Source organism: Barbus barbus (genome assembly GCF_936440315.1).
Source record: "Barbus barbus genome assembly, chromosome: 10".
Classification (NCBI taxonomy): domain Eukaryota; kingdom Metazoa; phylum Chordata; class Actinopteri; order Cypriniformes; family Cyprinidae; genus Barbus; species Barbus barbus.
The window spans coordinates 30881417-30905605 of NC_136738.1; the positions used below are offsets into that span (position 1 = coordinate 30881417).

Genomic DNA, 24189 nt, shown 5'->3' on the forward strand with positions numbered 1-24189 from the left:
TATATTTTAAAATACAGAAACAAAATCGTTTTTATAAGTAAAGATTCTGAAAGTATAATTGAATTTACAGAAGTAACAACAAATGATATTTTATTATATGATATGATTAATATCATGTTTTTAAATATGATGGTTTCATTCTAAACATGGTGATTATTTCTAATATGGACACCCAACATAATATATGATATTTACCATCTGAATCTAACCATATCATTTCAACAAATGGAAAAGTCTGCAATCTATTATCATGTTAATTACTGCACCTTTAGCCCCAACAGCAGGGGCACTTTTTACCCCAAATACCATACTTTTACATATTCTTTCATTATTTAAAAACTGTTGCTTTAATTATCTTAAACAAAACTGAAAATCATAAAGAAGACCTTTGTCTCAAAATATATGCATTAATTGTAGAGATTCTCATTTGCTACTTAAATCTACAACATTTAAAAAAAAAACATAAAATATTAGATCAAGTAAGCACAGAATCAACTTTGCACTGCTGCGCACGATCGTGTCAAAGATCAGATAAATATACACGTGCATCTTGAAAATCTAATGTTTTGGAAAGTGCTACACCACATTTTTTAGATTTAGATGAAATAATATCAGTAATAATATCATATCAAAGGTGCCTTTTACCCGGGGCGCCTTTAGCCCTGTTGTACCCTATATATATATATATATATATATATATATATATATATATACACACACACATATGTGTATATATATCTGTATGTGTGTGTGTGTGTATGTGTATATATATATATATATATATATATATATATATATATATATATATATATATATATATATATATTTATTTATTTTAGTGCTGTCAAACGATTAATCGCATCTAAAATAAAAGTTTTGTTTGCATAATATATGTGTGTTCTGTGTATATTTATTTTGTATATGTAAATACACACACATACAGTATATATTTTGAAAATATTTATATGTATTTACATGTCTATATTTATATTCATATAATTTATATTATACATAAATATATTTAATATATAAAAAAACAGTTTTCTGAAATATATACATGCATGTGTGTATTTATATATACATAAAAAATATACACAGTACATATACATATATTATGTAAACAAAATTGTTTATTTTGGATGCGATTAATCGTTTGGCAGCACTAATATATATTATATATATTACATTAATGTGAATGTCTTATTTTTCTTTTATTTAAAATTAAATTATAGTAAAATATATAATTTTTATATTTTTTTATAATTTACACACACATACATACATAATTATATATTAGATTAAATGTAGTGCAAAATAAACATGTTTAAATAATTATCATTTAATAAAATCACTTTAAATCAATGTGAAAAAGTAAAGCAGGTCATCTGTGTCTAATTGTCATGAAAATTTTGTCACAGGGCAAAAAAAGCTTTAATAGTCCTACAATACACTTCATTTAATTCATGCAAAATATAATTTCTGGTTTCTTCCTTCTCTTTACAAGGTTAAGCTTGACCTGAACATTCATGCATTTCACCCTAACTACACAACCAGATCTTCCACCCGTAGAGGAGAGTCAGTTTACATACCAGCTCTTCCTGCAGTTAGATAACACCGGATAGCTATAAATGGCCCTTTTTTGGATTTATTTCATTGTCATTGTTTTTTTACGTCATTTACACTTATTTTGGCTTCTCGTTCTAAACGCAGTGTTAAATCAGTCCGTACAGCACACATGAAATTGTAAAACCGCAAAACCTGATGGCCTCACTCAGGAATGTGAAGTATGCGGGCCAAAGGAAACCAAGAGCAGCCAAAGGGGAGTTGATGAAATGTAATATCCTCTCACTTGAAAACCAGAGCATTGTGCATGTGTTACGTGGTGCGTGTAAATGCATGCATGCTTAACATGCAATATGCATTAGTATTTGAGCGAAGAATCTGTTTTGTGATGCTTTTGAGTGTTGTTTGTGTGCACGTCCCCCCTCTAAACAGAGCGCAGTGGTTTCTTCCATAGTGGGAGGTGTAGTTCTATGGAGAAGTCACCGCAGATCAATGAACTGTGCGAAACAGACGGGCTGGGCAAGCCAACTACAGGGAGCGTCTGTGGGATATATGCTGCTCACCCTTCTGCAACACCTATTATTTCTCCCCCGCAACGATTCGGTCTTAAAGATACATCAAAGTGAGACTCTATGACAGCTCTGCTCGGTCTCTATGGTTTATAGAGCCACAGATACAACTTAACCCTCCTGGATACACGAGAACGTACGAGATAGAAACATTTGGTAGAAATTTATTCATCCGTCGGTGGATATTCTGCTCTTGAGGATGATTTTTGCAAATTCTGGCCACACAGTGAGGACGTCGCATAATCGTAAACAGGTAAAATCTTCTTTGACATGAATTGTGGCCCTCATGGTTATTTGTTGTCTAAAGTGGGGTTTTAAAGTCCTAATTCAGAATGATCTGTGCTAATGTGTTTGTGTAAACTATTATTTGCACTTTCTTGTGATAATAACAGTAAATGGAACGTTCCAGTGATGATCGACGGATGAAAGACTACTTGTGTCCAAAAGCAGCACTTCCATGAAACTAATCCATAAAGAATAGCTGTCATTGGTTCCCTTCCAATCAAACGCTCCCCTCTGATGGGTGTGTTTTTGTTGTGCTAGCGTTTCATTTGATTGTGTTATGGCACCGGCTCTCATTCACAATTTTATCGCACCTTTCCCCCCTCCCGATCAAACCCGTCCCACCAGTTTAAAAATAGGCCTCTATTTGATCAAGTTTTTACGTGTCTCATGCACGTCACTGCATTTTCCTCTGATGGGAATATACTTTCACAGCCCTGCCTGTCTGTTCTTCTGATGGAGTGTTCGGTTTCAGTGGTTAATCTACTTTACCTTGCTGTAATGGTCAAAAGTCACAGCGCTGAATTAATGCACCCTCTCATATGACACTCTTCATTAAAGCCTTTCCTAATCTCACTGCATGCATGCTTTTCACATGCGCTACCTGCAGAAACATTTTTTCATCTCATCAGTTGCTGAGGATGATTTTATTTGTTTGTTTTTGGCGAATTCTGGCCACACAGTGAGAATGTTGCATAATCATGACCAGGTGAAAATCATATTTGACTTTAATTGTGGCCCTCATGGTTATTTGCTCTTTAAAATGCAATAATGCAGTCTTTTGGTTGAAACCTATAATCGAAGGTGTCCAAGTCATATTTCAGCCTAATTTTAGATTTTGCATAAAGAACATTTTAATGAGAATGTACAATATAGAAACAGTTGGTGAAAGATTGTTCATCAATCGGTTGTTGTGGATGATTTTTGCAAATTCTGGCAACACAGTGAGAACGTTGCATAAACAGGTAAAAATCTTATTGTGGTTCTCATGGTTAAATCGTATGGGTGAAACATGTAAAAGAACACATCCAAGGCATATTTCAGCCTTATTTTTAGGTTTTGCATATAGAAAATTACAAATGTTAATGATGAGAACATACAAGATGGAAACATTTGGTGGAAATTTATTCAACCCCCTGGATGATTTTTGCCAATTCTGGCCAAATAGTGAGAATGATACATAATTGTAAACAGGTGAAAATCATCATTCCAAAGTCATTTTATTTTTAGATTTTGCATAAAGAAAATGACAAGTTGTAATTACGAGAACGTACAAGATTTTGACAAATTCTGGGCACACACTGTGAGGATGTTGCTTAATTGTAAACGGGTAAAAATCATCATTTGACTTTAATTATGATCCTCGTGGTTATATGTTTGGTTTTAAAGTCTTTTGGGTGAAACCCGTAAGCGAACATGTCAAAGTCATACAACTTCAGCCATATTTTTAGATTTTGTATAAAGAAAATTACAAATTTTCATGACAGTTACACACGTTTCCCTCTCAAATTCTCATTACTTTAATGCCAAAAAGCAATGACGTTTATATTTCATGCTAGTATTTGTTGTAACTAATTTAAATGACTTTTTCCCACAATAATGCATTAAAATATTAACACAGAATTAATATATCACAGGAACCACAGATAAGAATAATAGCAATTATAAAGGAGCTGCAAAGTAGTGTCTGCATTCAATGATTTGAATGCAGTATTTTTTTATGATTTTGGGGTCAGATATGACCTGCTGGTGTTTCCATGCGATTCACTCTTTCACAGGTGACTGTGAGGTTGGTTTAGATGGGTTTAGGTGACCTTGTCATATCAGCGCATCATGATGGGATTAGATAGAGTCGCTGTTTGGACCTGCAGCATCGGCGAAAGCCTTGATGAGCCGTGTGTTGCGAATGGCACGCTTATAGCATGTTGCCTAATGATGAAATTTAATTTATCAGCAGCACGCTAAGAGAATGACTTCTTGATAGAAGAGGAAAGGAGGGCGGTGGAAGAGGGAGAGGAAGGGTTTGCTTGTCACTCGAGAGGATTATGCATATATTCATAGGTCGTTTTGCAGCAGGGCAGCATCTCTCACAGGGTGAAGGCGGTAACTGGAAGTTCAGCGTATTTCCAGCACGGATATGATGGGCTGACTAGGTCTGCGGTGCTCTGATAAGAAGCCAGTCTCTCCCTGCAGAGCTGAATTGTCAAACACATGTGAGATACAAACAGGCTTTGAGTTCCTAAGAAAAGCCCGTTCCACTCTGGGAATGTGTGGGTTTTGGTCGGGGCAGAGGACCTTCGAGGGGAAACACTGGCTTCTCGTCCTCAAAGATGTTCTTTGTCCACTTGTAGGCCGTGTTTGTGCCTCATTTCCTGTATGCATGGCTGTTTCTCCAATGCAAAGATCAGATTAGCTGTCTTGTTTTGTTTTTGAGGTCTGTCCTGAAATCGAAAAACAGACGTGCCGTTTTCTTGGAAAAATTCAACAAAATAATCTCATGTGGCATGAAGTGCAGTTTGGGTTGTCCAAATGTGATGCTGTTAAACTATTCATCCTGTGAGCGTTTAAAGAGATTAGCACGCTTCAAGGACTTCCCGCTTGACCGGCAACGTGACTAACTGTGCTGTTTTCCAGCGTATCCTCTCAGAACACTTGACTAATAGCATTCATTGTGCTTTACAGGATGACGAGTTTATTTTCATCTAAAATAGAAATCGGGGCGTTTTCTCCGAGGCCAGGGAGGCAGTGCCTTCTCAGAAAAAAGTGGATGAGAATGTGATCTCCAAAATGACGGATGGAAATCATCATCGCACAGTCAACAAGCACCCAGTGCTATGCATTTATTAACGTTTATATTAACATACGGATTATTAAAACCAAGTCATGTCAAAGTCGTGTCAAATGCTCCAAAAAACATACTACAATAACACAGTAAAAAGTAGTGCACGAATAAAGCCAAACCAATATAATTACTCATTTTTCACTGTGACACTAACAAGTAAATCATCTCTCTTGCCTTCTTTAGCTTGTTATGTTCACATTAGCGTGAGCAAATGTAATTAGTGTGGTGTGAATGGAGGAATACAGGCTAAAAGTGACAGAATGTGCTTGTTACTGCATTCTTGTATTCAATTCTTTTGAAGCAATGCAAGAAGTGCTTAAAAACTTGAAGAACTTGAGTTAAACTTGATTAACTATAATCCTAGCAAACAGGGAATGTTCTCAGAACGTTCTAGCAAGGTTCTCTCAAAGTTATGAAGAAACGTTCTTCATGTTACTCTCGAAACATTAGCACAAATTGTTATTTACAGTATATATCATTATTTGGAATGTTTTTCTAAACATTTTAGTTTTTTAAATGTTACTACTTGTTTCAGAACATTCCGAGAACATTCAAAAGTAACATTAGCAGAATGGAATGATCCCTTATGTTATGTGAACCCAGAGAAAAACATTTTAAAAAAGACGTTTTCAGGAAATATTTCAGAAATGGCTTTCAGAAACAGGGAAGTAATCATGGATTAAAATGCATTACATTTACATTTATGCACTTAGCAGATGCTTTTATCCAAAGCGACTTACATTGCATTCAAGTTACAGTTTTTACATTTTATCAGCTCTTGCTTTCCCTGGGAATCGAACCCATGACCTTGGCGTTGCTAGCGCCATGCTTTACTATTTGAGCTACAGGAAAGCATAGTATGGGTTGCTTGTTGAATGTGTAAAGTTGTTCCTTGTGCCTTTAGACCAGAAACCATGTAAAACCATGAGACTTTCAGAAGTCACAACACACCACTGATAGAGGCCTTTATCGTCCTGTTAAATGTTTAGTATCAGCAGTGTTGGAGGAATCCATATCAAGGCAGATTTAGTGCAGCTTTTGACCTTTAATAATCCACTGCTGCCTTTTTAAACTCAAGCTTGTCTTATTTATCCAGTCTTATGTTCACATCTGTACGCAGCTGCATTAGACAATAGCAGAAAGAGCAGCCAAAGGGTTGGCAGGCCATTTCAATAGGACATTGACTCTGTCCTGACCCATAAATGCTGTCTTTGTTGTGTAGACCTTTAATGAAATGATATTTTTTTCAGCACTACTGGATTTCATGGAGCTCAGGTCTGTGGTTTTCAGCACCTGCCAATCTTGGACATTTTCACTGCTTTTGTGTGGGAATTAACGCGATAGTTCAGGCTAAAATTAAAAGTAGTCATGTCCATCTAAACCTGCATGATTTTCTTTCTTCTGTGAAACATGACAGGAGATTATTCCATGATCTGTATTCCATAATCATGAAAGTGGATGGTGATTTATATTATCACACTACTGAAAAAGACACAAAAAACATTAAAACTACAAATAGCTTATGATGATGGGAAATATTCCATTTCAGCTATCACATGACTTCAGAAAACAAAACTTTGCACATAAATCATATAAACTACTTTTGTCATGGAAGAAAGAAAATAATACAAAGTCCATGGAGGTTAGAAGTGAGTAAATTATGATAATAATGTAATTTTGGGGTGAATTGTTCTTTTAAATGCGAGTCAAAGTAATAGATGTAAACAGCAATGATCAGTGACCGCATAATATAAAATAATATTCATCTAAACAAACCCATGGCACTATTCCCAATATTTAATTTGAATTATACGCCTCATATGAAGTACAAACAATGTTAATATGCTATTAAATGAGTGTTGAACTCGATTTAAGAGTCCTTTACTCTCAAATGAAAATCTTGTATTTGCATATAAATTGCATAATGCAGAACATTTTTTAAAACTGGGTTCTCGAATGGCTTTCCTCCGCTAAGCCAAGTCATGTTACATGTTTATTTATTTAGAAACTTGACTGAATTATACAATTTATTTGGAATCATAATGATACCTAATAACATGCTATGAATAATCATGCTAAGATTATTTTACACATCTGTAGCATCAAATATTGCCTCTATTGCACTAAATTTATTAGTGAGTTTAAATGGGTCTCAGGACTCCAGATAAAGACAGAAGTGGAAAATTGATGGAAATTATTATTATTATTTTTTTTTAAGTTTCCCAAGGTTACTGGAACTAATTATACCATCTCAGTCTAATTTCAATTAATTCCATGTGTTATGTTCCATTTCTTTGTTATTATTTGTGATATTTACTAGCAATTTCTGAGTGAAACCTTTTTCAGAGTAAATTCAACACCAAATTTTCAATGTACCTTCAGAACAAGGTTATGCCTTCAGATCAGATCCTTGTTGATAGAAAGATGATGAGTCCATGTGACATGTGAAATAACATCATGTGCACTACCATATAAAACAAATGGAATGTATTTTCACAATGAACTTTCTGTTAGTTTTATGGCGGTTCAGAAGTTGCGTAAAAGGCAGGATGGGAAGACTGGAGGACAGTTTTCCTCTCTCTGGATCTCGTCCAGTGAACTGTCACTGCTGCATACCAGAGATTCTGAACGCTTCCTCCTCCTTGTTACTTCCACAAAAGAGCGAGCGGGATAATCACAGTTGAACTGCTAGGGCACTTGAGCAGGAAGACCTCCACAGCTCAGAACATCTGTGTCCATACAAACAGGACAGAAGTGATGTCTTTACCACCCAAGAACTCTTTTATAGCGCGGAGAATGAAGCCAGCAAAGCATTGACCTCAACAGATCCGCAGCCCGTTCAGAAATTCCCGACGATTTTCCATGCCATTGGCCTCGCATTTTGGGTGTAAGCTGTTCTGATTAAACAAAAGTTTGGTATGGATCGGCATGACATTTACTTGATGTTTCCATTTGAGAAATCCATCCAAAATGGTCATTGTACATTTTATCAGACTCTTTCATACCTGATAGAGCTTGAGTATTTTGTGTTGGTTTTTGTTTTAGTCGGTTCATATTCCTTCTCTTTTGCTCTGAGAAATTTAGCTTGTGTACAAAACATGCATAATATACCACAACATTTTTTTTTGCTACTACTATGACCAAAAACAGTTATTTCAAATCCATTATTAAAGTTCTTCAATCCAGTTATTTCATCCATGAGAAATCAATCCAAAGTTTCAGTTCTCACTGTACAATGACCTGATAGGGCTTGTGTATTTTGTGTTGACTTGTTTTATTTCATATTCCTTCCCTTTTGCTATGAGCAAATGTTTGATATTGCATGTGTATGTCTATTCTGACCAAAAATATCTATCTGTGAGAAATCAGTCCAAAGTTCCCGTTCTCACTGTGCAACAGTTTATCAGTTTCATTTTTGAGTATTTTGTGCAGCAGGGTTTTGTTTTACCTCTTCCCTTTCGCTCAGAGATTTGTTGGATTTTGTACAAACATGCATGACAACCAAAACCACTATTATGACTAAAATATCTTTGTTGCATCCCTGAGAACCAAAAAATGCAAAAGTATATGGCATCCTCTTTGTGTGCTTTTTTTAGATTGTGGTAAAATTAAAGACTCTGATTAGAGTATCGCTCACTTCAAAATGTTTTCTTAAAGTTACTCTTAATGTTCCAGTCTATCTATAGAGTTGCAGTCTTTAGTTTCAATTCGATCCATGATCCATGAAATCTAATCGATTCAAAAATATCTTTATTGCATCCGTGAGTACCAAAAAAATGCAAATGCAAAAGTATATGGCTTTTGGTGAAATCGAAGATTTCAGAGAAAATAATCACTCAAGGAATTTTCTTAAAATAACATTTAATATTACAGTCTGTGCAGTTGCATTGATGGTCTCAGGTTTTAATTTCTATATCTGTGATATATCAACAAATCTTTTAAATTTTTGCATATGCATAAAAGATGTTTCCAAAGGTAATACTTTTTTCACTATATCAAGTTTGTCTTTTGCAGCATGACTTGTAGACTTTATTTTGAATCAGAGTTGTACATTCATAGCAGCCTTGCTGTCTTACATGACTTTTATCAAAAATAATCTTTTGGTATCTCATCAGTTTTATTTAAACTTATGACTGAGTTTAAATTGTTGTCGGGACTGGAGAGAAAGGCTTTTTCTGGCGGTCATCCCTTCAGGAAATAATTCTAATTCTTATCAGTTCCTCATAGAGTTGAGGTTTGGTTCTTGTGGATGTGACAAATCCGTGGGACAAGTGAAAACGGGAAGTTCCTATGATATTCACATCATTTGAATATCATGCCAAATAAAAGGAGTATATTTTTCTCAACAAATCTGTTTAAAATGTGCATAAAAGTTATATCCAACAATGTATAAAGAAACTTGCATGCTTTGGATGAGTGTTTCATGAGAAAATAGTTTTTAAAAGTTTTACCTGAAATGTGAAATACTGAGAATATATTGATTTCATAACACATGAGTCCTTGAGGCATATTCGTTTCCTGTGAGAAATGGGACTTTCTTGTGAAATTGTAAGTCTCTAGCTCAAACGGTGTAGCGGGGCGGACGTTTTGAATGTTGCAAATTCAACCCATCCCAAAATGAAATAAAATGCAGTTAGGCTCTCTGTGTGTGCAAATTACAATGAGTTTTTACCGTATGAATAATGATTGATCTTCTTGAAGTTGTTGCAGATCTACCTACAGAATGTTCAATTCTATAAAACAAGCAGGATTCACCTGCATTGAGATAAAACGATTGACTAGGTCTGTTGCATATCAAGCTCGTCTAAGAACAAAGCAATAGGGTTCAGCACATAGAAATGTTCAGCGTTCACCCCTCGGCCTCCCGTGCTGCATTCGCTTCCTTTAGATTCTCAAAGCATCCTCACCGTCAGCCGTGCTCCTAGGTCAGAGCTTCTGGCCCCTGTAGACCCACTTTATGCTGACAACTGCTTTCTGAAGAAGAAGAGACTGCACTGCAGATATGGATCACAGCGCTGCCAGATACTCATCCTCGCACTGACAAACATGAGCAGTGTAGCATTAGAGCTGAGGAGGTTCAGGAAACAGATCCCGTACACTATAGGGGTGGAGGGAAAGATTGATTTATTGATTCATCTCTCCTTAAATGATTCTCATTTGATCCTCGAAAATTCTGAATTGGTTTCAGTCATAAAATTAGTCATTTATTTGTGGTTATTGAAAAGCATTATATTGGTGGGGCAGAACACACATATTTTATGTTTTGCAATCCTTACAAAATTTGTGCATGAGATATATAAACTTGCCAAAGATTCGTATGCATGCACTGTTGCTGAAAATTTGAAATGTATCAAGGATTGTTTCTGTTTCAAAATCAAATCCAGCTGTGAGGGCCCTAAAAATGATCAAATTGCTTTCCTGTTTTGCTTTTATTCATCTGTTTTCTGTTTAAGTTCTCTGATAAAGCGTATGTTTGGAGTTTGTTTTTGCAGATTTTTTAAAGGGTTGTAGAATATGTAAAAGCAACATTTAATTGTAATGATGCATTGAAATTAATTATTTACCGGAACAAAAATTGCCACTTTCATTTAGCCAAAAACCAAAACCGAAAGGGTGTTGTTCATAAAATGAATTATTAATAATTGTGGTTATTGCAAAACGTCTGCAAAACGAAACGTACTCGGTTGATGGGTCAGAACAGACATATTTTATAATTGACATGTTTTGCAATTTTTACTAAATTTATGCATAAGATATATCTTCACTTGCCAAAGACTTACATTCATGCACTGTTGCTAAAACTTTGAAATGTATCAAGAATTGTTTTGTATTCGGATCACGATTCTTTGAATCAAACTTGAATCCTGTTGTCAGGAGGCTATAAATTCCTAACACTCCTGTAAACACACTTCCTTTAGGTCCAGATTTATCAGAGCTACCACTCTGCTTTCCTGTTTTGCTCACATTATTCTGTTTTCTGCATTAGTGTTCAGATAAAGCTGATGCTTGGTGTTTGTTCTTGCAGATTAGATTTGGAGTAGCTCTTTGTTAGGGTTGTAGAATTTGTTAAAAGAAGCTTGTCTAATTGGCCTAGGCTGGTAACATGTTTCCATTAGTTTGCAACAGTTTGCATTAAAATGTGCAGAAACGTTTTAAGAAGAAGGCTTGGGTGGCTTTTGACACTCTTGTTCATCTGATATCTCATAATCTCATCTCATAATGGGGTGAGCAGACGTCCCCGGTTTACCTGGGACAATCCCAGTTTCACAAGGTGTGTCACCAGAGTCTCAGCGGTGTGAAATGATGTTTTGGGAATCATTTGTGGTTTTCAGTAATGATGAATAAAACACACTTTAGCTATTTTACACATTTAGTATTTGATTCTGTTCAAAATTTTGAAGTATTAAGAAGTATTTACTGGGAAAGTATTTTAAAACACATTTAAGCTGTTTTATACATTTTGTTTGATTTTCTGCAAAATTTGGTGAAATGTTTATTAAAATTAGGCATATTTTTACAACTGAATTTAAAAAAAAACAAGTATGCTGTGATTTATACTACTCCCACTGTTACTGGTGAAGAGTCATCTGCTTTCTGGATTAGTAGTCTTTGCTTTTTTTCTGTCCAGTATACTTGCTTATGGTTTCTTTTACCACTGTTTACTTCTTGCTTCCCTGTTTGCTTTGACCTTGTTCCACTCTGACCACGGTTTGTTTTGTGTCCTTCCGTCCAGCCTCCTGTTGGCCCCGCCTCCTACCCGATGGCTCCACCCAGTCCTGGAACCAACAGCAGCACCAATCACAGCAGCAGCAGCAGCACAGCCGGCTGGGAGCAGCTCAGTAAAACAAACCTCTACATTCGTGGTTTACTACCAACCACCACCGACCATGACCTGGTCAAGCTCTGCCAGCCGTAAGTGCCTCCTTATATTGAACAAATACTAAGATTGAATACTGTCAGAAGGCCTCGCTGAAGAGTACCGAAATATATAAATAAATTAAAGGAACAGTTCACCCAAAACTAAAAATTTGCTGAAAATGTACTCCCTATCAGGCCATCCAAGATATAGATGAGTTTGCTGCTTCATCAGATTTGGAGAAATGTAGCATTCCATCACTTGTTCACCAACAGATCCTCTGCAGTGAATGGGTGCCGTCAGAATGAGAGTCCAAACAGTTGATAAAAACATCACAAGTAATCCACACCACTCCAGTCCATCAGTTAACATCTGGAGAAGACAAAAATTGTGTGTTTGTAAGAAACAAATCCATTATAACACTTCCTCCAGTGAAATGTCCATCTCCTGTTGTCATCTCACATCAAAATCCACCCACATATTTGTTTAGAACGGTTTTGGCTTGTGAACGGTGCATGTTCTGTGCAGATTTCCATCCTGATTCAGAACAGATGACTTTTTCACTGGAGAAAACAACATTATGGATTATGGACTCGCATTTTAGCCATAAGCTATGGTTGGAAGTTAAAACGATGGATGTGTTTCTTACAAACATGCAGCTTTTCACTTGTTGAATTGTGTGAATTACTTGTGGATTATTGTGATGTTTTTATCGGCTGTTTGGACTCTCATTCTGACGGCACCCATTCACTGCAGAGGATCCATTGGTGAGCAAGTGATGAAATGCTGCATTTCTCCAAATCTGTTCTAATGAAGAAACAAACTCATCTATATCTTGGATGGCCTGAGGGTGAAATCATTTTCAGGATTTTTTGGGTGAACTATCCCTTTAAGAAACCCAGCTTTGAGAGGTATTTTATTTGCTGTAGTAGAAGATAAGATGAAGAGTGTGGCCTCCGGCGCCCCGGTTTGTCCGGATGTGTCTCATTAAGCCCAGTTTCACTGCGAGACGGCGGCTCCTCGAAATGGAGATCGATTACTGTGGCCGTTGGATCAACAATCCAATCGTTGCTTACAGGGTCATAGTTGTAGTCGATTGTCAGTTCTTTCTGTAACAATGTGCAGTTATTGTTTGATGAATGCTTCGACATGTGGTTGAACGGCTCTGGGGTCAGTGTATCGATTTGTTCAGAAATGGAGGCACATTATTGAGTGTAATTGCTTCGCTTGAGATCAGAGGACTGTTTCTCACTCAATGCAAGTTCAGCATCTGTGGCATGATGTGATTATCACAGAAAATCATTTTGATTTTATATATCCAAATGATATTGGTTATCAGCTAATATGAAAGATTATTTTTAAAATCAGTCTATATTTGACATATATTGCCCAATATTTAATTGTGCATGTTAATTTGTCCTACTTTTATGGTTTGATTACTTTCTAATGCTTTCTTAAAGTAAAAATAGTTTAATATTAAAATGTAGTTACGTTAACAATTTAATTAAACTGTTAAATGTAATCTTTATCAAATCTAAAAAATAATATTCATCCATAAGTTCATTTGTAACATCTAAACAATTCATTTTCAATGTTTTTATTTTTAATTTATTCACATTTATGAATGTATTTCTTTAAATGTAGGTAAAACTAAAGGATTATGCAACAACAAATTATGCCACAAATGCTGCTTCTAGTCCTTCACATTGACTGAACCTGAATCATTTGGCTCATGCAGGATTTTCTAGGAGTATCTGGGGTGGTGTTGGATAAAGAAAGCACCACTGGCCGCTCTTTGGTCTTAGTATTGTAATCTCACTCAGCCTGGCACTGCGGTTCAATGAACTCTCATATTTCGGTCATTGTGTGTCAAGGGCTGCAGGGTGACTTTCTCCTCTAAGAGGTCTGGGATGAATGCCATCAATAAAAGATGAGGCATATGCTGTGTCGCTTTGAGTCTATTGGATGATTTGAAGTGATTTTCGAGCAGAATCACAGGACCGGTCCTCAGAGGACTCCTGTGAGTGAAGGCGCTGAGAAGATTGACAGATAGACCATACTGCACTGCTGCAGACAGAAATGACACTTAAGACCAGAACAATCCAATGTGAGAAAGAACATGGTGCTGTGAGTCTGAGTTAGGGTGGGTGGGCTGACCAAACGCTATGAGTAACTGTGTACCACGGTAGCTAGTCATGTTTGCTGAATGTTTAATGCGAAAAAATTAAATTATTAAATTAATAAATTCAATTGTTATATATATATATATATATATATATATATATATATATATATATATATATATATATATATATATATATATAGTTTTAGCTCAAAATATTTGTCTGATTAATGTAAATAAGAATAATTAAAATCCATATGCTAATTCACATTCACAAAAAAAGCTTTTATGTTTGCAAATTCACAAGCTCATGAACTAATTCATATTCCGAAATACAACTTGCAAATGCACAACCAAATTTACATTCACAATCCGTATGACTTGACTTGAAAGTTAAATTCACAAATGCAAAACGCAGTTCATAAATACGCGAGTATGTTTGCATGTTTCTTAAATATTTTATTGTGCTGTTTACTAAAGACTGTATCATTTGACTTGTTTTCAAATGCAATCTGCATTTGCGAATTGTTGTGCGTGGATATATATTTTGTGAATGCATTACTTTTGAGGCTATTTGAGCAATACTTAAAAAAAAAATCTTCATGCATTGTTCGTGAATGACAATACAAATTAAATTTTGTATTGTAAATCTATATTGTTTATTTAACATACCAGTACTGTTATGGTCACCAAATATTGTGCATTTCTCAGCATGTGTTTATATGACCAATATAAAGACTGTATTCACACAGCAGAACGGGCCGCTGATGTTTGCTTAAGCTGAGTTATGAAACACAGCCCTAAGCTCATACTATGGAGATCAATAAGCCTCTGGTGGAGGGAAACTGGAGCTGTATAATGGGATCAAGACTGGGTTGAAATGGCAGGTGAAACACCAGTCACATTGTCCCTCCTCTCAGGAACGACATTCTATCCGTCTCTCGGCCTCTCCTCCACTGTCTGGCCACTGCAATTCAATTGTAATAGATTTTCAGCGGAAGCTAATGGAGAGAGGCGGCCTATTAGGGCGAGTTTTTCCTCCTGATGGCCTCGTCGTTTTCCGGTAAACCGGGCGATGAAGCCCATAAAAAGGCCCATAAACGCTGTTGTGCTGTCTCTCCGGACAGCAAGATTAATGAATGACATTTGTCAACTTTTCATAACGTGTTTGCGCTGTTACAAAACCTAGGGAGCTGCCTACGTAGGCAGTCAAAAGATGCCTGCTTTGGTTAATTTCCAATGCAACGTTACTTATATTCTTTGTTTAGAATGTATGAAAAATGTATTTATTCAATATTTGTGTATGCTGTATATTTTTGTGATTATAGAGCGCAACAGTCAGCTTCTGGAAGTAAAAATCCCATTCATTTTCTCCACAGGAGAATTGATTTTGAACAGTAACTTATAAATCATTGAGACAGACCCACTGTGAGCTATGAGGATGTTAATCGATGGTATATGCATTAGTTGAAGCCATCATCCATTGGCATGAATCCTTTTTAATTTGTGATAATTTTGCACTGAGAAGGGACAACACAAACTACGAAAACATATTTTATTACATAAACAGTTTATACATAGAAAAAGCTTACATTTTGGATTCATCAAAATATCCACCATTAGCAGCTATTACAGCTCTGCATAATCTGGGCATCCGAGCTGTCAGTTTATTCAAACATTGACTTGATACTGTATATTACTCCAAGCCTCCTGAAGGATTGCCCAAAGATGATTCACACTGGTTGGACACTTCTTACGGACATCACGGTCCAATTCCTCCCATAGTAGCTCAATTGGGTTGAGGTCGGGTGATTGGGGAGGCCATTCCATGACAGACATGATGCCAGCTGACTCTTTCCTCTCCAGATAGGATTTGCACAGCTTGGAAGTGTGCTTGGGGTCATTGTCTTGTTGGAAGGTTTAGGAAGGATGGGGTGTTTCCAAACTTTTGGAGGGCAGTGTATATGTGTTTGTGTTTATATTAGTGCTGTCAATCGATTAAAATAAATTAACTAATTAATCGCAGATTTTTCTGAAATTAATCATGATTAATCCCAAACATAAAAGAGGTCATATGATGCGATTTCAAGTTTTCCTTTCTCTTTAGTGTTACAAGCAGTTCATGTTTGTATGAGATCCCTGAAGTTGCAAAGACTAAAGTCTCAAAACCAAAGAGATATTCTTTATAAAAGTTAAGACTCGACCACACCCTCCTAAAACGGCTTGTTCAAACATGCCCCCACATGTCTACAACACTGTTCCAGAACAGTTCAACCCAAATATTAGAGTGTGTGCAGCGCATTTTTACGGAGGACTATTTCCTGAACCTGGGAGTAGCCTGCCAGCTAGGCTCAAAGGCTGTTTCTATAAAGTGGGGCAAGGACAGTCTGACGCTTCTGACTCACAGCCTGTAAGTACATTTTCTTATTTAAAGAATTTGCCACTGACGATTCAAACGTGATTTTTGAGCAGTGTAGAGTAGTGCTTGTTTGTCGTTTCTCCGATCACAAATACAGACATGGTAATGTTTACGTGGCGCGATGCGTAAAAAGACAGTATAAGTCATTATAATCAGTAATTATGTCCCCACTGGATGCAACAAATGCCTCGTTTATAATGGACACGGCATCACAATACGGTAAGGGGTGTAACATTTCCGTCATACGCTTAAGGTACTCGGCCAATCACAACGCACTGGATAGCTGGCCAATCAGAGCACGCCTCGCTTCTCAGAAATAATGTGTTTTTTGAACCTTAAACCGCATAAACACATTGCATTACACCAAATACACAACATCATATGACCTCTTTAAAGTTTTTAAATATACTTTTATATTGCAATAATTTCACATTCAATTTTCAAATTAATGTATAAACAACATAAAGACAGTATTTTTTTAAAATATTTGTTTTATGGCATATTTTTTTATGACTGAAGGCCAATATCACTGATACCAATACTGATTTCTCTATAAAATTGCAGTACAATTACAAATACATTACAGTATAATTGAGGGCTATCAATTTAAAAATTTATTAGACTTTAAAAAAATAACTACTGATTTAAGTGAACTTAAAACAATCTTCACATAAACCCATTATAACCAATGTCATATTTACCTGTGCCCTTCAGCAGTTTATATTTTTCAAATAAACTAAATTTGTGGATTCTGTATGGATAACTGACATCTTTACATCAGTAGTTATATATTTATATACCGAACCCTCAACTGCTCCCCGGGCGCCGCAGCATAAATGGCTGCCCATTGCTCCGGGTGTGTGTTCACGGTGTGTGTGTGTTCACTGCTGTGTGTGTGCACTTTGGATGGGTTAAATGCAGAGCACGAATTCTGAGTATGGGTCACCATCCTTGGTCGTATGTCACGTCACTTTCACACTTTTTAGCTGTTTTTGTTTCAGTTATGTCAGTCACAGTGCTGCATGGGATTGTAGTTCTTCCCCTCACTAAAACTTGATAAATTTTGTAAATCTCCTCGCAGCTGGTTGGTTTGGATCACGGCTTTTGAAACTCTTTAACAAAGTCTTTTTAAAAATCCCAATGGAAAAATCGAGACATTGAAAAAGTGTGCATTGAATTGCTTTCTCTTTCTGCCACTTAACACCTTCAAGCTTTTGATTGAAGCACGGCTTCCATAAGCGGCTCAGGACGAGGAAGATGCGAGATCCTCATAATTGATTAATATTAGGTCAATTGGTGCAATCCCCCAGGAGAATCAGAGCGGCCCCGGAGAGACCGGCACAGGCTTTAAGAGTCATATGATGTAATTGGATTTCAAATCTCATGAAGTATTTCCTAATTGCTTATTAATTGAAAGCACTTAATAACCCTTTTTTTCTCATCATCAGTGGCTGTGACTCATGAGGTCGTATTAGTGCCTGTGCCATGAGGTCAAAGGTCATGTTGCATGTGCCTTCCAGCATTTCACTGCAGTTTTTATAACCTCCTCATAAATCAATCACATTTCCCCCCAAGGACTCCTTTTCCCACTCTGTTCTCCTCCAGAGACGCCTCCTCCTGCAGTGCTCGTTTCTGCCTTAGAAGAGTACAGAATATACCAGAATACATCATTGTTACAGCATTGTTAAAGATTCACTTCTTTTACATTTTCATTGTTTTAGGCAGAAAGTTTTAAAGAGATAATTTGGTCATTTGCTCACCATCTTTTTGGTCGCTGGGGTATATTTGTAGCAATAGCCAAAAATACATTGTATGGGTCAAAATGATTGATTTTTCTTTCATGCCAAAAATCATTAGGACATTAAGTAAAAAATCATGTTCCATGAAGATTTTTGTAAATTTCCTACCGTAAATATCTCAAAACTTAATTTTTGATTAATAATATGCATTGCTAAGAACTTAATTTGAACAACTTTAAAGGTGATTTTCTCAATATTTAGATTTTTTTGCTCCCTCAGATTCCAGATTTTCAAATAGTTGTATCTCGGCCAAATATTGTCAAGCTTATTTATTATAATGAGCTTATTTATTCAGCTTTCAGATGACGTATATATCAATTTTGAAAAATTGACCTTTATGACTGGTTTTGTGGTCCAGGGTCATAATTGTGCTGTTTCCATTCTTCAGTAATCGTATGCAAGTACATATCAGTATTTATTTTTATTTTTTTATATGCTATTATAGTGTCAATATAATAGTAATATTATATAAGAATTTAATATAATATATAATATTATAATTTTCTGTTTTAATTTGAATTTTAAAGGTTTTTTGTTACTTTTTGTGTTTAAGTCTATATAGTTTTTAAGGTTTTTTAAAATTAATAATTTTATTTATAATGATATATTTATTTATTTTTAGTTATATTAGTACTTCAGCTTAGACAAAAAGGAGAAATGCTGCCTTGGCAACTAGCTGAAATTGAAATCTATGTTTTTTTGTTTTATTTTATATTTCAGATCATGTTTATTTATTAATGGTTTTAGTTAGATAATAACCGTGGTACATAAAGGTTAACATTCAAACTGAACCATTTCTATCTGTTTTTCAAACTTCTTAACCCATCTCTGTTTGTTCTTGTTATAGATATGGAAAAATCGTATCAACCAAGGCCATCTTAGACAAAACCACAAACAAATGCAAAGGTATGTACATGTATCTTCTGATTTCTGTGGCTCAGAATCTGTGCGGTTTAGTGTTTTGTGCTAAGATGGGATGTCATATTCCTCTGAGAGCTGCTTAATTCAGTAAATTCTGAATCATCACATCAACTTTTAATTAAAACAGATCCTGAAAATGGTTCTTATGACTGAACGCAGAACGCAGCTGATTTTGCAGTAAAGTGCCGAGTATAAATCCTGCTCATTTCCTTCATGGAGAAACCCATTTTAAATGATAACAAAAACACTGTGTGTAATAAAAAATAATGTGCCTGTTATCTGTACATGTCATTCCTTGTAGAAAAATAAATAAGTAAATAAAAATGCTTACCAAATTTCTTAAATTTACTATAAGAAAAAAAATAAATGGAATATACTTTAGAACCAAGGCTGCTGAAAAACTGGACATTCAGTAGCATTTCAGTGTAGTGCACATTCAGGTTATATTCATTTTCACGATTCTCATCATTCATGAAACATGCAACCTCTATATGACATATTTTGCCAGCCATAAATGTATATATGGATCAGCTCATGGTGTATAGTCATGTATTAACATTGCATAGAAGTGATTTTTGACTGGGTTGCATCTTATACTGTGAGTTCGACCAACCACAAAGTGTTTTATCTGGTCCTCTGCTTGTGTATAATGCTTTTCATCAGAGTCACGTCATGATTCACGACCGCTGAGCTGCAACCTTGACATTGTATATATGTGTTTAAATATGAAAAATACATATATCTAAAAAAAACAGCCTTTTGATAATCTTCAGTGTATCTCAAAATGTATTTATTTCCTTTTATTAAAAAGTGTGATATATATCAGAAAAAAACATCATTTCAATCAAGGTGTAGGTTTGATTTTGGCATATATAGAAAAATATAATTGTTTGTTTGTTCAGAATTATTGCTGGGGACAATTTAGTAACCGTCAGAATTGTGAGATTTAAACTCATAATTATGAGATTAAAAGTCAGAATTGTGGGAACGAAGGTCAAAATTTTGAGGTAAAAAGCCAAAATGGCCTTTTTTTATGGTTTTTAACATGTGGCAGAAACAGGCTTCCATATATTGCCAACAAAAGCATGGCAATATATTATATAAGTGCGTGCAAATACGAGTTTCTCATCTGTAAGCACACTTATGTGTTGTGTGAGTGTTTATGTGCATGTGGTCTGTGTGTGTGTGTGTGTGTGTGTGTGTGTTTGCACGCCCTGCTTTGCGTCATTGTGCAGCTATGTTGGCGTGGGTGTATGAGGAAACAGATACCCAGTCAGTCTGTCGCTGCTTCCCAGACCCCTCGCTGTTATTCCTGTCCTGGCCTCCCTGTCTTGACTGAGGCCTCTGGGGTTTGTTCCAGGCCACTGTAGTCCAGGATCTGGCTCCGTTCCTGGTTTTGGCACCTCGGGGGCACGACTGCTTGTGGCTTAGTCACAGCGCTGTGGATTATTTATGTGCTGAGTAATTTCAGTCGTGCCCGAGGAGGAGGGTGTTGATGGAGCGGCTTCAGTCCGTCTCCCTTCTACCCTGCTGAATCTAAAGAAGCCAGATGGAAAATATTAACCCAGAGTATCACAGTGATGCACGAATGCAAATGATCTAAATGTGACTGAACGACCGACCCAACCCATAGTTTAACCAGCTGAGCCTGACTTTCACTTTCACATCAAACTGCTCAAGCTCGTATAGTTACATGATTTTGCTGGAAATGTAAAAATAAGCTTTTTGTTTGATTGATTCTAGCTTAGACTGGTTTTACAGTTAATTATTATAATAATAATAATAATAATAATAAATAGGCTTTATATTATTATTATAAAAAAAATTATATTATTAAATTGGTAAATATAAATGTATTTTAATTTACATTAAACATTTTGATTCTACTGCACTTCACAACAGTGACAGTTTGTTTGAAATGATGCTTCCTCTTTTATGTCATTTCAGAGCAAATCCATATATAGTATATTATCAAAAGAACATCATTATTTGTAGTTTAAACCAGCCTTACTAAACATTTTCTCTTCCATTTAAAAATTTTTGATCTGATATTTCAGCAATGTTGTTCGTGCAGATGGATCATAGCTGTGTTTAACGAGAGTTTCTTTGTCACATATATTTGAGCTATTAGTCAGGATGTTGTGTGTTTGTGGTTTGACCTGTTGGCTGATTAAATATAGCAGCAGTTGCAGCAGAGGAGTGTGAAGGGTGGAGCTGAACGTAAGGTGACTTATCTTGGATCGGCTTCCTCGTGTCCGTTTAATTGTTCTCATTAGGGGAAGCAAACACTGATAGTGCAACGCTTCTCTCACTCTTTGATATATGACTCACAGCACATTTACTGAGATAAGATGCTCTCTACATGCAGAGCTTTGCTTCCTCCTGCCCTGAAAGTGTCTTTACCCAATACACACTTTGTAATTGCAACACTCTCACGAGAGGCTCTGTGTCTGCTGCTGATTTGTGTGTGTCAAAAAAAAACATTAGTGTTAGATGGTGTCACTTAGGATCCTTTGAGTCTTGCATTTTTATTTTCTACTAAATTGTTTATTTCTGTAAATTGCATCACTGCTTTTTACATGAAGTTCCTTTTGTGTTTTCAGTTTTCATTAACCCGTTCCAAAATATTTTGCATGGATAAATTATTTTATGTTGGATGCAGCATTACACAAACACAAAATACTCAATTTACGGCTGTATTATTGTTGTTATTATTTTAGGCTGAAATGACTCAAAGTTTCACCACTTCTGTTGAAGTACACCTTGTTTGTTCAGGTCAAAACTGTGTGTTACCCTTCTCCGTTTTTTTTGTGTGCTGTGTATTTAAGCTGACGTTGTGCTTGTCGTTCTCTCAGGCTATGGCTTTGTGGACTTTGACAGCCCTGCTGCTGCTCAGAAAGCCGTCAGCGCTCTGAAGACCAGCGGAGTTCAGGCTCAGATGGCAAAGGTAAGAACACACCTGTTCCTGCTGTCACCTGCAGCGAGATCCGTCTGACACGCTTCACTGAGTCATGTGATGTCAGCAGACTGTGACGTCAGAGGCAGATGCCTGAGAGTGTGAGGAGGACACACCTGTACAGGTGCAGCATCCAGACGAGCCGGCTGAATGACTGAAAGACAAACAGGAACCTGTCCAGATCACATTTCACCACTAAAATCAACAGCAAACTAATTCTATTAGAAGTTAAATCTTCCATTAAGTAAATGAAGACCGCCTTCTAGATTATCAAGATATTTTATATTTTGACAGTGACGTTTTCATGACAATTAAACACTTTTGTTGTTGTTGTTTAACCAAAAATCCTATAACCAAAAATATTTTATTACTGGGAATAATTAAAAAAAAGAAAACAATAATTATTGAACTTGTTAATGCTAATAAAAAAATATATTTTGCTAATAAAATAGCAATAATAAAAAAGAAGATTTTAAAAAATTTAAATGTTTGGTAGAATTTGGGATAAATTCTAATAAATTAATACAATAATATAAATAAAATGATAAAAAAATGCACTGAGAAGTAATTACAATAATATATTAATGCACATTTTTTTTATGGCGCTACAAATGATATTAGAATTGGTTTGTTCTATAAAGAAAATTGTGATCATTAAGATATTTTGCAGCCAGTAAAAAAACACCAGAAACATTTTATTACTGGATATTATAAAAAAAAAAAAAAAAAAAAAAAAAAAATATATATTAATTAATTAAGCTCATTATTAATACTAGAAATCTCTATTGTGAATAATGGTAAAATAAAAAAAACTTTTGAATTTGTTTTGGCAGAACTTGAGATAAAATGCTCTCAGTTGTAATGAAAATAATACCATAATGCACAATGTATATATAAAAGGCAGAGATGCTGCATTTGTGTTGAGTTGCAGTTGTGTGGTTTGCATTTCTGCGCTGACGAAAAGGAAGTAAATAATTGGAGGTCGTCATGGTGACGGCTTGTCTGAAGCCTTGACGATCAGGCCCTATAAAATCCTCGGTCAGGGTGTGTCTCATTGCTCTCAAATCTAGTGAGCTGCCTGCATACACTGCATTTTAAGGTCCTCACGCCTTCTTACCCCAGATTTATTTCCAATTAAATATAATATGTTTTGTTAGATGTGCCTGGAGTTTTTTGTTGAAGAAATGCAAAGAACTCATATTGACTTTAGTTTGAGTTTGAGGTTTAGGGTTATTGTTATAGTGGTATATAGTTAAATAAAACCAAAACCATAAAAAATATTTTTGTTACTTGAAATAAAATATATATAAAATGTTTTATTTCAGATAGTTAATAAGACAACATTTCTCATTTTTGTTTAGTTTAACTGGAAGTACTAAAATAACTCAAAATACATCAATAAAAATGACAAAAGCTAATAACAAAATTACTAAGACTATGTGAGAATATAAAATACATTTTAAAAACTCAAAATATTAAAAAAAAAAAGAAAAAACTATAATAGTATATCAATGTTACTGAAATAGCATTGCCCTGACTTGTTATTCTTGGTCTTTTGTGACAGTTCACCAATAAATCTGTAAAGCAACAGAGCATCAGAGTTTGCATGCATGTTTTTTTAAAGGGGAAGTGCATAATTAAAACAGAATTGCAGATTTTAAGGGGCACAACTGGGTGGGACATGGAAATGTTAAACCGTATCAGCACTGACAGGGTTTTTATGGCTGAAAATAACAGTTCAGTTATATTTTTAAATAAGGCTTTGTCTTAAAGAAATGGTTCACCTAAAAAATGGAAGTTTTGTCTCTCTTCCTTCATGCACAGTGCATTAGAAATGGACGAGAGGTGTGCATTTGTCAT

General features: G+C 35.5%; 1 protein-coding gene across 3 annotated transcripts in view; it reads left to right on the forward strand.

Moving 5' to 3' along the window:
* The window catches only part of LOC306876467 (RNA-binding motif, single-stranded-interacting protein 1-like), a 58484-nt gene that overhangs the window by 10042 nt on the left and 24253 nt on the right, over nt 1–24189 (forward strand). For 2 of the 3 annotated variants that reach the window (XM_079427649.1, XM_079427651.1), the window contains exons 2-4: nt 11990–12168; nt 19300–19358; nt 22229–22320. In XM_079427649.1, the coding sequence (XP_079283775.1) occupies nt 11990–12168; nt 19300–19358; nt 22229–22320 (330 nt within the window). Of the gene's footprint in view, nt 1–2049; nt 2386–11989; nt 12169–19299; nt 19359–22228; nt 22321–24189 lie in introns of those variants that run through there. The other variant, XM_079427650.1, reaches the window with a different exon arrangement.